The sequence below is a fragment of the Callorhinus ursinus genome, unplaced genomic scaffold (genome assembly GCF_003265705.2).
Source record: "Callorhinus ursinus isolate GAN/ISIS: 27379988/994484 unplaced genomic scaffold, GSC_fseal_2.0 scaffold6, whole genome shotgun sequence".
NCBI classification, from domain to species: Eukaryota; Metazoa; Chordata; class Mammalia; order Carnivora; family Otariidae; genus Callorhinus; species Callorhinus ursinus.
In genome coordinates, this window is record NW_027397068.1 from 70,907,785 (window position 1) to 70,920,571 (window position 12,787).

The 12,787-nt window shown below is 47.3% G+C and overlaps 1 protein-coding gene across 3 annotated transcripts in view; it reads left to right on the forward strand.

Moving 5' to 3' along the window:
• ZDHHC14 (zDHHC palmitoyltransferase 14) overlaps positions 1 to 11,723 on the forward strand; it is a 264,279-nt gene extending 252,556 nt beyond the window's left edge. For 2 of the 3 annotated variants that reach the window (XM_073894151.1, XM_025866383.2), the window contains one exon: positions 10,417 to 11,723. In XM_073894151.1, the coding sequence (XP_073750252.1) occupies positions 10,417 to 10,815 (399 nt within the window). In that variant the 3' untranslated portion in view covers positions 10,816 to 11,723. The remainder of the gene's footprint in view (positions 1 to 10,416) is intronic. The other variant, XM_025866384.2, reaches the window with a different exon arrangement.
• The last annotated feature ends 1,064 nt before the right edge of the window (positions 11,724 to 12,787 follow it).

A 12,787-nucleotide genomic window follows, 5' to 3' on the forward strand; every position in this document is an offset into this window, starting at 1 on the left:
TCTTGGGATCAGGGTAATATTGGACTCATAGACTGAGTTGAAAAGCGTTTCTTCCTCTTCTGTTTTTTTGGAAGAATTTACGAAGAGCTGGGATTAATTCTTTTTAAAAGATCTGGTAGAATTCACCAGTGAAGCCATCTGGTCCTGAGCTTTTCTTCGTGGGTAGCTTTTTGATTATGAATTCACTCACTACTTTTTACAGGTCTATTCAAATTTTCCCCTTCTTCTTGAGTCAGTTTTAACAGTACATGTCTTTCTAGGAAATTTCTTTTACAAAGTTATCTAATTTGTTGCCCTTGTCTCTTTGGTCATACATCAGTATTGTTTTATTATGGAAATAGATGAAAGGAGGAAAAGTTAAGGACTGGGAAAGTAAAAACAAATAGAAAATGAGAGGAATCTGTAGAAGTGAAGGGAGAGGGCCACAGTAGCCCAGGACCATGGTGAGAGAGAAGGAGCACAGGTGGAGTGAGCCTGGAGCCGGGAAAGTGGTGTCTTAGGCTTCTCACATGCTGTGAAATGCACGTACCTCCCCCAGCGTGGGCTGCAGGTCCTGCTCTGAGTAATGTTAGGACCAGGAGAAATAATGCAAGCAGTTTCCAGGAATTGCCAAAATACGGAAAAAAGGAGATGAAATATTTCAAGACTGACGATAAACTAATTCCTTGAGGCAAATTGTAACATGCCTTTCATTTGACTTGCTTCATCTGCCTCCAACAGACACCCCAACCAAGACCACCACAAACTGAGCCAACACATCAAGACCAGCAGTGCTTGGCCAGAAGGAAGCCCAATCCCTGCAGGTTTTCTAGTGTCTGAGGCAGCAGTGGCCGCCCAGGCCCTTACCTTCTGCTCTTTAGGACATGTGCATCATCACTAAGAGCAATTTGTCCACAAGCAATCCACCATCTTCCTTTCTATTTATTTATATCATTTATTAGATATAATTAGGGCTCATGATCAATAAAAGCATTCTTGTGTCCCAGTCCCCAATTAGACAGATGTGAAAACTGGCTTTAAATCCTTTAAAATTGAATTTAAATCACAAGGTGATTAAAAAAAAAAAAGGTGAATCTCAGGCAGTTCTAAAAGTGGAACCAAGTTTAATACAGAATTATACTGTGGTCAGGTGGGTTTCTGCTGGGGTTTATCACTCTTTGCAATCATCAGAGTGTGGACAGTATTGATACTGTTACTGCAAGGATCATCTCATTTAATCCCCACAACAACCTGCAAGGTATTCCCATTTTACAAAGCATGAAACTGAGGCTTTAGAATAATGACTGGCTTGCTCAAAGTCACACAGCTAGTGGGTTCAAGGCCTGGTTGTTTTCCACTAATTCAACTTCAAAAGCCCTCAAACTGGTGTCAGCTGAACCTCTTCAGATCTTGCCCTTACATCTGGCAGCTGAGCTTTACTATAATCCAGTGGGCCTCAGCCTTGGATGAACATTAGGATCACAGTACTGATACCCTGAGCCCAGTTAAGTCAGAATCCCCAGGAGGTGGTCCAAGCATTGGCATTATAATGATCCTGGAGGTGATTTTAATCATCAGCCAGCGTTGAAAACCATCACGATAGCCTTCAAATTCTCTTGAATTCTCCAAAAATTTGGGTTAAAGGAATGATTCTTGAGCCATATTTTGTTTTGACACAAAGAAAGTTTTTCTCGAAAAACCTTGGGTCAATTGGGCTCAACTAAGACATGATCTGTTCAGACAATATTCAGATTCAGGTGTATGGAGGATTTCAACAGGATGTGCTAGCAAACGAGAGGCCGGGGAGTTGTGGAACTCCGAACAGAAGTACCTGGGTTTCAGGCAGAGCTTTCTGAAGGAGATGGTATCTGAGCCAAATATTAAGAGATTAGTTACAATGCATTAGCCACCCAGAGGTGGGAGAGATGCTCCAAGCAGATCACGGACAGAGGCACGGGCAGATGTGGGGTGGACCTGCGTGCCTGTGCAGGAGCGGGAGGATTGAGTTACCAGGCTGTGGGTTGCAAAGCAGGTGTTGGAGGGAGCTAAGGCAGGAGAGGAGAGTGTGAAGAGCCTTGGGTGCCTTATAGTCACTGTGGATTCCTATTCATGGTAGGGAGCCATTGCAGAGACTCAGTTCAGTGAGCAATACCATCAGATTTTCTTGGGGTGAATGGAGCCCGGGAGGTTATGTGGGGTGCAGAGGGAGGCATGTTAATATGGAGACAGGGAAAACAGAAGAAGACCCTGACAGTAGGCCTAGTTGCAGTAGGGCTGGCCGGGACAGCCGAGATGGGTTTTAGAGAAGAGGCAGCGACAGTTAGAGGCTTGGAGATGGAGTCTCTGTGGAGGTCTGGGGACAAGGAGCCAGGGATGCCCCCGCCTTTCAGCTTGGTGACAAGGTGGGCATAAAAGTCACCAAAGGAAACGCAGGAGGAAGGTTAGGGGGAAGCTGATGGTGGCACTTGGATGTCCATAGATAGCTGGGGGTGGTGGGGAGGTGCCCTGCCGGTAGCTAGAAAAGCTTACAGACAATTTGCCTCCCCGTGCTTACAAAGGAATGATGTGGCTTGTAGAAATTCACTTTGAAATTGTAGAAGATGTGAGTCAGTTTTATCAGTTGTCCTAGAAGTAACAGCCAATCGGGCATTTTTATAAAAAACTGTGAGTTGCTCATGTTGTCATCTAGTAACCCGATTTTGTCTCTCATGCCGGAAGATTCTTTTTTTGAAAATCCACATTTATTGTCTTTTCCTGACTTTCTCTCCATCCACCCCTGTCAACTCTGCCCTCACCAAGTCAAATCAAGCCTCTTGATCGAATTGGACACTAATGAGGATGATAGAATAAAGCCGAAAGATAATGAAGGGGAAGGCTTTGCAAATGGACAGCTTTCAGTACTCAGTGCAGCAGGGAAATGTAGAGCTTGGTGTGACATCACAGCCCCCGGGGCTTGCATTCGCCAGTCCTGACGCTGGGGGCTGGGACACTGTGGGCAAGTCCCTTAAACCCAAGAGCCTCCAATTCCTAAACTGTGAAGAGAAGTAGGGGAGAGTGGTGATCAGCTCCCTGGATGGTGGTTGGAACTGCCTGAGGCCCTGCCTTTCCCATCCTCCCAGCCCCAGCGGATAACACGGCCTGGTGCATGGGAGGTGCTCATTAGACGTTGGACTGAGTGTGTGTGAACGTTCCCCTCTCCCGGCCTTGCTCAGGGGGGGTTTTGCACAAATATTGGTTTGTTCCTGTTCATTCCTCCACCTCATTCCATCCTCCCTCCAGTTTTGTCACGTCTGCGAAAGGCTCCACCATGAATACGAAACTAGGAACCAGAGGGACGGAGTTCTCTTTGGTGCAGGGACGGCCTTGGTAGGATCAAATTAATCCATGGGCTGAGAGACCAGAGGGCATGGCTAGTCTACCCCCTGGACACCGTAAGCACAGTGCCTGTGTGTTTTTCCAGGAACTATGAAAATTTTTAAGACCTGAAAACAAATTAGGAGCTCTAAAATATGAAAACTACAAAATTAATACATGTTTAAAGTCTACAGGACGCCTGACTATGTCAACTTCATTGGTAATTTTATTAATTAATTAAATTTGGCATTCATGGAAATTTTATTACACTTCAGAAGTGATCGGTACATTGGGTTTTTCTCACTTTATGAGAATTCCCAAGCAACATATGATTACATAGAAATCATTACCAATTCTAAAATAAGTGAGTTGCCCATAAGTAAATCTAAAAATGAACTGACTTGAAGCCCCACACACTCTCTACCTCCCTGTGCTGCTTTGGTTATGAGAAACTCAGGTTTCAACTCAGTTTACAGCTGGGAGAACGCTTTCTGGTCTCAAGGCTCCCACTCACCACTGACAGTGCCCCCAAATATAGAAGAACGTCTTCGGGAGAAGCTGAATATGAACGCTCTGAGGGGGAGAAAGAAGAGTAGAACACAGCTCAGAACCAGGACCAGAAGATGGACCCAGAATGCAAATCCTGCCCAATCCGAGGAGGTGCCCAACACTCAGAAGCCTCCACCCCAAAGATGTTTAAGATGGGAGAGTTAGCACCCCCGATTTGGGGGTGGGGATGGTTGTTTAGTGCCCAGGTGATCTTCCCTCTACTACAAATTCCCAAGGAATAAAATGTTAGAAAAGTAATGAAGGGACAGCTAAAGCATTAAAATGGTGTGTGTTAACTCCAGTATAGCCTTTGTCGTCTGAACGCCTGTGACATTCTGAGGAGCCAAACCGGAATTACGTGCAAATTAACCCCAGCGCCAACTGAAGACCACGTTTTCATTATTCCTATTTTCCTCATCGTTGGCTTGTATTATTACCTAATATTGAAGTTCTTTCCACGTACGTACAATCAGGACATCCAGCTGTGGCCCAGTTTTTAGTGTGTATGTCTCACTTGATTGTCAAGTGATTTAAGTACTCTGTAGCATCGGGGTCATCGTTTATGCTTATATCTGACACCTGTAACTAGAAGATGCTTTGGGACCACGTGCTATATACACCAAGATGATTATGTAGTACATGGCTGTTGGAATTTTTGTTCTTTTAGAAAATCATCTATTATATTTACTAAGCCTATTTTTAACCCCCCAATCCAATATCAAAAAATACTAAACCTAGCAGTCACATGATTTATTCAACTAGTATTGCAGAACTCTCCATGCATCATCTGAAGAATCTAAAATAGGAGGAAAAAAGTTATGCACGCTTAAATGATAGTGTTAAATAGCAGGATAAGAAGGAAGCTCTCCTCCTAACCTACATTTTAGGTGGATTTTAGAAGTCTATAGTGTTTCTATAACCGTAAATGAGCACTCATAAGATGCCCAGAACACAGCTTCACAGCCAAGCAGACATAAATGCGGCCCAATGCTAATACTTTTGACAAGAATTGGAGCAGAAGCAATATATAATTTCACTCACCCTTCATTTGTATACAAGACCGCCTAGAAAGCTCCCAGCTTTTCACAGCATTTAATCTGCGTGCTAGGTTTATTTCAAACAAGAAGTCAGCGAGAGTAAAATAAAATGTATCCCAACATGAGCAATTTTATTTGAAAATCTGCAGAAAGAAAAAAGTAAATTATCTCTGCGCTGTTTTCACATTGTAACATTAAGTGATAATGTGTGTGACATCTGAACATCTGAAACCAAAAACTTCTTTGTAAGTTAAATGGCAGAGTTTCATTTGGGCAGTAAATCAGCCCATCACACTGACTGTTGTAACCAAAGGAATCCAGCTCTCCCACCAGCATTGTTTCGTGCTGTCAACACGAGGGTCTTTTCATAAACACTCTTCCAAGCGATCAGGTTTCTATTCCAATGGCCTTCTGCATTTGGATGATTTTTGACTTTTAGAACGGCAGTTTCATAGAATTCAACCTGATGTTTGATAAATAGGAACCTTTAAAGCGTTGTTTTGGAATGATAGCCTGAGTCTCTCAGTTTCCCGTTTGTAGTGGATGGATTGTCACTGCCCAAAATCCAGGCGCTTGGTTGGTTTAAGATTATGTAAGTGGTTAGATCAATTAAAAGACACCTCAGGGCGTCTTGGTGTTAGTGCTGGAGCCTAAGCCCTGCTACCGAGTTGTCAGAGAAGAAAGTAAACAGTGATGTCGCCCCCTCCTGGTTGGAGAGAGGAGTCCGCACATGAAAAGCCAAGAAGGTGGGCGGTGGCTTGAGAAAGGCTGAGATAGGAGCGGAGAGAGGCGGGAAGGCAGACAAGGAAGGGCGAAGAGGAAGAAGAAAGGAGAAGTGGGCTGGTAAGAATCAGAAGCAGAGGCGAAGAGGAAGAGGTATAAGAACATCGTTTCATGGATCACCTCCACAGTGACCTTGAAAATACCCGCCAAGTTTTCAAACGGGATTGCGCCCGTGAAGGTTTATCAGCCCGTCCTCCTGGGAATTTTGGTATTGTGCAAAAGGAGGAAACCCTTTGACCTTTAAAAAAAAAAAAAAAGTTGTCTCCCAATCATTGAGTCTTGTCTAAGAAGGAGATGTTCAAAACATGCGAAGTTAATATTATGAGAATTATAGTCCCTGGTTGGAATCCGATGAAGTCCATTGTCCCGTGGAGCCAGTAGGAGCTTTAGACGGGCAAACGCCAGTAGAACAAAGCCTGGTCCTGGGTACCCCCAGATGGGGTTGGTCGTCTAAAGGAAAATCGGTTTGAATGGGGCAAATTATTTTCAAAGTTATGGGTGCAGCAGGATTTAAACACTTAGGTTCATGGTCCCGGTAATTGTGCTCACTGACGTCACTGCCACAGGTCAAGCTGGTAGGAAGGGATGCAGGGCAGAGAGTAGGTTAATTATTAATATGAAGGCAGGCCCTATAATGAAGGAAATATCCATAACTATACTCAGAAAGATGTCATCTTTTTAAATGTTTAAAGAAATCAATATAGGAGAGGTGCGTGAAGTCAGTTAACACAAGTCAGGGTTCAAAATAGTCATTTTGAAAATATTTCTGAGTGACTTACAGTTTTTTTTTTTTTTTTTAATGAAATGGTTCAGGGTCGATTGTTTTTCATGTATTTAAGCCGTTAGGCTTTACCCCTGGTAAACTGACACTGTTTTTCATAGTCCTGGCTGGGAGGCCGAGCACGGATTTGTTACTGTTTTAATGAGTTGTCAGTTTGGCCATGGGAAAGCTCCGTGACGTGTACAGGAGTGGACCCAGGTTTGGAGGGGGCTTTCTCTTTAAGAGAAAGAAAATATGCCAGGAGCCAGGACTTGGAGGGGTCCTGAACTTAAGCCTCATGGCTTCAGAGTAAACCCACCTCCGGGTATGTGTGGTCTTGTTAGAATCCTTAGTGATGTTCACAGTATAAAGCCTTGCAAGGAACATCCAGCTCCACCTTGAGCTCCCGGTGAACACAAGCTCTAAGGAACCAACAGATGTTCTTCATCCCAGGAGAATCTGATGGGCTCTGCAATGGGCATGGCTGGAGGGGAGTGATCAGGGAAAAGGAACTGGGCAGTGAGCTGGAGAAGGAGGGGGCCACCTCTCCCCTTACCCCGGTGCCCCTGACCCTGAAAATCTCCAGCTCTGCCTTCTCACATAATCCTCTGTGCGTCTGTAAGAGTCAATCTTGCACCGATCCCTAAAATAGAATTTGCCAATTAGTTTTCAATAAAAAAGTCTTTCTGCAGGCCAACAGAGACAAGCAAATCTGATTTGCAGTTTTCTCTTGCCTTAGAGCCGAGGGTGTTGGGTAGACAGAAGGTATGAGGCATAGGGAGGGCTCCGGGAGGGAAGATTAAGAGCAGAATGCCAGCATCCAGGCACGGCTCAGCCCTGGGGTCGCTAGCCGGCCTGCTCACAGGCTGCACCGAGCCACGGGACATGGAGGCGGTGAGGGAGCTCAGCTGTCTCGGTCGGTAAGGAGACCAAATGGTGATTTTCACAAAACGTTCTTTGCAAAGCACAATATACCCAAAGCCCGGGACAGTTTCCAGAAGATGAATGTTTAATCAGGAAGGTTGCTCTTCTCTGCCTCTGCCCTGTCGAGACCGAGCTGGTGGACTGGACCAGACTGACCAGACTGGAGAGCGTGAGCAAAACCTGCGGGGACCAGCCTGCCTGCAGCCCCCCACCTCGCTGCACCGCACCTCCCACCAGGAAGCGGCCCCGCCCCCCCGCCCCGAGCTCGAACCCCCTGCCAGACCGGCCCAGGGGAAAGTGCTGTGGTGGCAAAAACCATGGGGTGGTTTTTGGGAAGATGAGGGCAGGAGAATCCAGCCCTTTTCCCAGGCTCTCGGTGTTTCTGAGCTCCCTGGACTGGGAGGAAGGCTGAGGGGAAAGTGAGGGTCTCCCCCGAGACTTGCTTTCCTTCGGTAAAGAGCTCTACTGTTGCCTGGAATCGGGTCTTCCACTTCATAAGAGACTATAGTTCTCCCTCCTCCTCATCTGGGCTGGGGGCGGGGGCTGGCCTGCCACTTGTGATTGCAGGAAGAAACCCATCTGGCCAAAGGACACGCACACGGGAGCAGAAGAAAGAAAAGCCGAGATGTCCATCGACAGATGAATGGATAAAAAAGAGGTGGTATATATAATACAATGGAATATTACGCAGCCATCAAAAAATGAAATCTTGCCATTTGCAATGACGTGGATGGAACTAGAGGGTATTATGCTAAGCAAAATAAGTCAGTTGGAGATAGACAAATACCATAGGATTTTACTCCTATGTGGAATTTAAGAAACAAAACGGATGAACATAGGGGAAAGAAAGGAAAAATAAAATAAGATGAAAACAGAGAGGGAGGCAAACCATGAGACTCTAAACTGTAGGAAACAAACTGAGCGTCGCTGGAGGGGAGGGGAGAAGGGGGCTGGGGTAACTGGGTGACGGGCATGAAGGAGGGCACGTGATGTAATGAGCACAGGGTGTTGTATGCAACTGATGAATCACTGACCTCTGCCTCTGAAACTAAAACCAGCAATACACTATATGTTAACTAAGTTGAATTTAAATACAAAATGTTTTTAAAAAAGAGGGAAGGAAGGAAGGAAAGAAAAGAAAAAGGAAGGAAGAAAGAAAAAAGAAAGAAGAAAAAGAAAAGAAAAGAGAAAAAAAAAGAAAAGAAAGGAAAGGAAAGAAAGAAAAAGAAAAAGAAAGAAAGAAAGGCCTAGTGAGTCGGAACTTGCATGAACTCTCTCTCCTCCCGGAAGGCTGCATGGTGCGCGGTTCGTGCGGTCCCCTGCATGGAGGTGGGTGAGTGATGGCAGCTCTAGGTGTCCCCTGCGCAGGATGGTGAGGCACCTCCATCGCAAACCCATTGGCACAGGTCGTACGGGAACTCAGGCATTCTGGAAAAGTGCAGAGGGGATAAGACAACAAGGAAGGTTTATGAAGTACCTACTGTGTGTCACATGCAATAGTAGGAAGAGGTTTACGGTCAAGCAAACCCAGATCCTGGGTCCTTGCCTTACTCATATCTGTAAGGTCTTGAGCAAGCCACTCATTCGCTTCAGCCTCAGGGTCTTCACTGGCAAAGAGGGGAAATGTGTTTGTTCTAAGAACTTCTGAAGAAACTCAGTGCAGTGCCTAGCTTACTGCTTGAACCCAAAGTCACGCCCGTTCCTCCTCCTTCCAGTGGAAGAGCAGTTCCTGAAAATCCCTAAGGACTTACTGGACACACTCAAGTTCAAGTCCTCTGAGTGCCACCGAGGTCTCTTCTGGCTGATCCAAAACCTGCCCCATCGCTCCAGGGAGGGTTCCACGCTCCACATTCGAGCAGCTAAAAATATGTTTACACCATTTCTTTTGCCCAGTGAGTGAAGTGAGGGAAAGGACATGGAGGTGTAACATAAGACGTAAGAACATTTAGAAGAAAAGGAAACATAAAATGTTGGCATTCTCTTTCACAGATTAAAAAAACCCACAGAAGCTCAATTCTCGAAGTGGATGGAAATTTAACAGTGGGGAATTCTGGGGCCTTGTGAACAACAGTCTGATCAGACCCTGAGGGGCTTGTCTTTCTTTCTTTTTTGTAGTAAAATATACAAAACATAAAATTTACCATTTTAACCATTTTCAGCGAACAGTTCGGAGGCAATAAGTCCACTCACAGGGTTGTGCCAAGATCACTACCATCCATCACACAGGCCTCTTCATCTCTCAAAACTGCGACTGTCCCCAGGCACACTGGCTCCCTCTCCCCTCCCCCCAGGCCCGGGCACCCCCCCTTCTTTCTACTTTCTGTCGTTGGAAAGTTCAGTCTTCCGGGTACCACACGGAAGTGGAATCGTAGACTATTCGCCCATTTGTGACTGGCTGACGTCACTCAGCTCCATGTCCTCAGGGTCCATCGGTGTGGTAGGGTGTGTCAGGACTTCCTGTCTGCGCTCAGCAGTGGTCCATTGTGTGTCTAGACCACATGCTGTCGGTCCGCTTCTCTGTGGACGGACCCCGCTTCCCCCTCTTGGCCACTGTGACTAATACTGCTGTGAGCGTGGGTACAGGTCCCTGTATTTGTAAAACAACAGAGTCAAAGTTGTTTTCAGTGTACGAGCTACAGCCACGGGAGGCAGCTCTAGGTGAAGGCCTGTGACTCCGTCCTTGGGATTGTTTCTTAATTCGGTCGTGTCTGGGACCAAGGGCCAGGAGCATGGTGGCCTCCGGCTGCGCGTGACTCCCTGGGCCCCTGTGGGTGATGAGTCCCTCCAGCGGCTGGTTTAGGTGCAGGCGCTGCTATTCACCGAGCGCTGGGTGTCTCTGGCCGATACCGGGCTACTGTGCACGCTCTCTGCCTTGCCTGACCGAGGTGTCACTAACAGGTTTCTCTCTCTCTCTCTCTCTCTCTCTCTCTCTCTCTCTCTCTCTCTCGCATCCCGCCCTTCCCCATCCCCTTCCCCACCCCGTACCGGGCGCATCTCCGCCTTCTCTGCTGGCTCCCCCCTGCTCTCCAGTGCGACCAAGACCAGTGCATTCAGAGCACCAAATTCGTTTTGCAGGCCGCGGCCACGCCCCTGCTGCAGAGCGAGCCCAGCCTCACCAGCGACGAGCTGCACCTGCCCGGGAAGCCGGGCCTGGGCACGCCCTGCGCCAGCCTGACGCTCGGGCAGCCCACGCCGCCCTCCTCCATGCCCAACCTCACCGCCGAGGCCGCGCTCACAGACGTACTACCCTTGAAAGAGGAGCACGTGGGCCACCAGTTCCTGACCCCAGAGGAAGCGCCCTCGCCCCCCAGGATGCTGGCGGGCAGCCCCCTGGCCCACAGCCGCACCATGCACGTGCTGGGTCTGGCCAGCCAGGACTCTCTGCACGAGGACTCGGTGCGCGGCCTGGTGAAGCTCAGCTCCGTGTGACCACAGCCCAAGGGGGTGGGGGGGGTGTGGCGGGCAGACGGCGGGAGCTTTCCCATGACCCAGTTCCCCGGTGGGCGAGGACGACTCCAGGGCCTGGAGCACCAAGACCCCTCAGAGAGCAGATGGATCCCCCTCCGAGGATAGAGGAGGGCAGGGCCCAAATGCCTGCAGCTTGGGTCGAGTTGAATTTTCTTCCCCACCCTGACTGCTTTGATAACAATGAAAATGGCCAAGTGGCTATTTTCTGGCGATTGGCATTTGAGGGGTGGGCCTGGGGAGAGAGGAGCAGTCTCCGGGGCTGCAGGCCGAGTCTGGGAGGAAAGGACCGTGTTCGGCTGGATGTTCTGCGGTCCGCCCGGGGCTCTCAGGACAGACACGCGGGAAGGTTGAGGACACTGGTGGCCAGACTGAATTTGCACTCACGTGTTATGCTACTAATATTTGAAACAGACATACCATTCCATTTGTTAATTAAAAAAACAAAAAAAAACAAAAAAACAAAACAAAACCAAAAAACCTAAAGAGGGGGGAAAAATGACCAGATCTGGATCTGCATGCCACGCTACATCCGTTTACAAGTGGTGTTGGTATTCAAAAGGAAATGCTGCTTGCTTGCTTTCTTTCTTCTAATTTGGTGAATTTTCCAGTGCTGTTTTATGGGAAGACAGTGCGACATACCGAGGCTAATGGACAATGGCATCACTCGCCCGCTTCTTGAGCTTATTTAGACAGGGGTAGGTGGCACCCGGGCTGCAGAGGGCTGCTGGGGTTTTAGCCTATCAAGTATCAGTTAACCTTCTGTTTAGTAGTTAGATGAGCTATTGTGTTGTACCACGCCTGCCACAGTTTCCACCTCCTTGTGTGACCAAACTTCCTGTGGACAGCCAATAAAATGACGTCCTCTGTTATTTTGGATCTGCGTACAGTTATCCTTAACAGCTTCAATGACAACACAGTCATTTGGATGGCCTGTGGAGAGTTTGGTTTTATCGAAGTATCCCTAGCAAGGAATGGTCCCCAAACAGCCACAAATAAAATCTTTGAATGGGGGGGGGGGATTTACGGGATGATTTCTCAGGTAAGAGGGTAGCTTTCCAACAGTGGTTTTTTTTGTTTTTTTTTTTTTCTTTAATCGTCTCTTTCCGACACAGCCTTAGCAGAATTTGCTCCATTTTGACAGATTGCCACAGGGCGGTTAATCCACGGGAGAGGGGAGAGGGCGCGCCGGGAGGAGGGCCACCAGGGGGTCATCGTCTGCGTCCTGCTCTGTATGGCCAGTGCTCGGAAAGGGCAGCGTGAGGTCCTCCTCAGGTGTCAGAGAATGAGGAGGAGAAACCGGCTTAACGTTTGGGCCCCGATCATGTAGATCATCATTCTTACCCAGACACGAAGCAGAATGGAATTAAGAAAATTACCACTTCATTCAGTTCATTTATCATCGAGAAGGGAGCTGGCTCTGTATTTGGGGAGTAAGTCACTTTGGAGGCAGCTGCTGGGACTCAGCAGGCTCTGTCCTCACTTTTTTCCAGATGATAAATTCAACAGCCAAATCGACTCAAGTTCAAAGTCCAGGTGGGGCTCCTCACAACCATGTGAAACACAAGACGCCCCCAACGGTTTGCATTTATGGAAAAAAAGCTATTTCTCCTGCGAAAGAGTTGCCATTTTATAGAAAAGGAAAGGAGAAAAGAAAAAGAAAAGCACAATTTAAAGTCTCATTTGGAATAAAACCAATTCTTTGTTGGTGGAGAAATCTTTTGTGCTGAAAATAACCACAGAATTCTTGCATGGTGGTGTCTTGGCACCATCTGTACTTTTCATACTGTATATACAAATAGAAAACAGGAAAGGTAAATGATGGGTAGCCATTGTTGATCTCCTGGACCTCCGAACTCCTTGTGCTCACTTGGAATTTATAATAAGGGGGACAGAGCTCTTCCGTACACAGCCAGACACACACACACACACACAC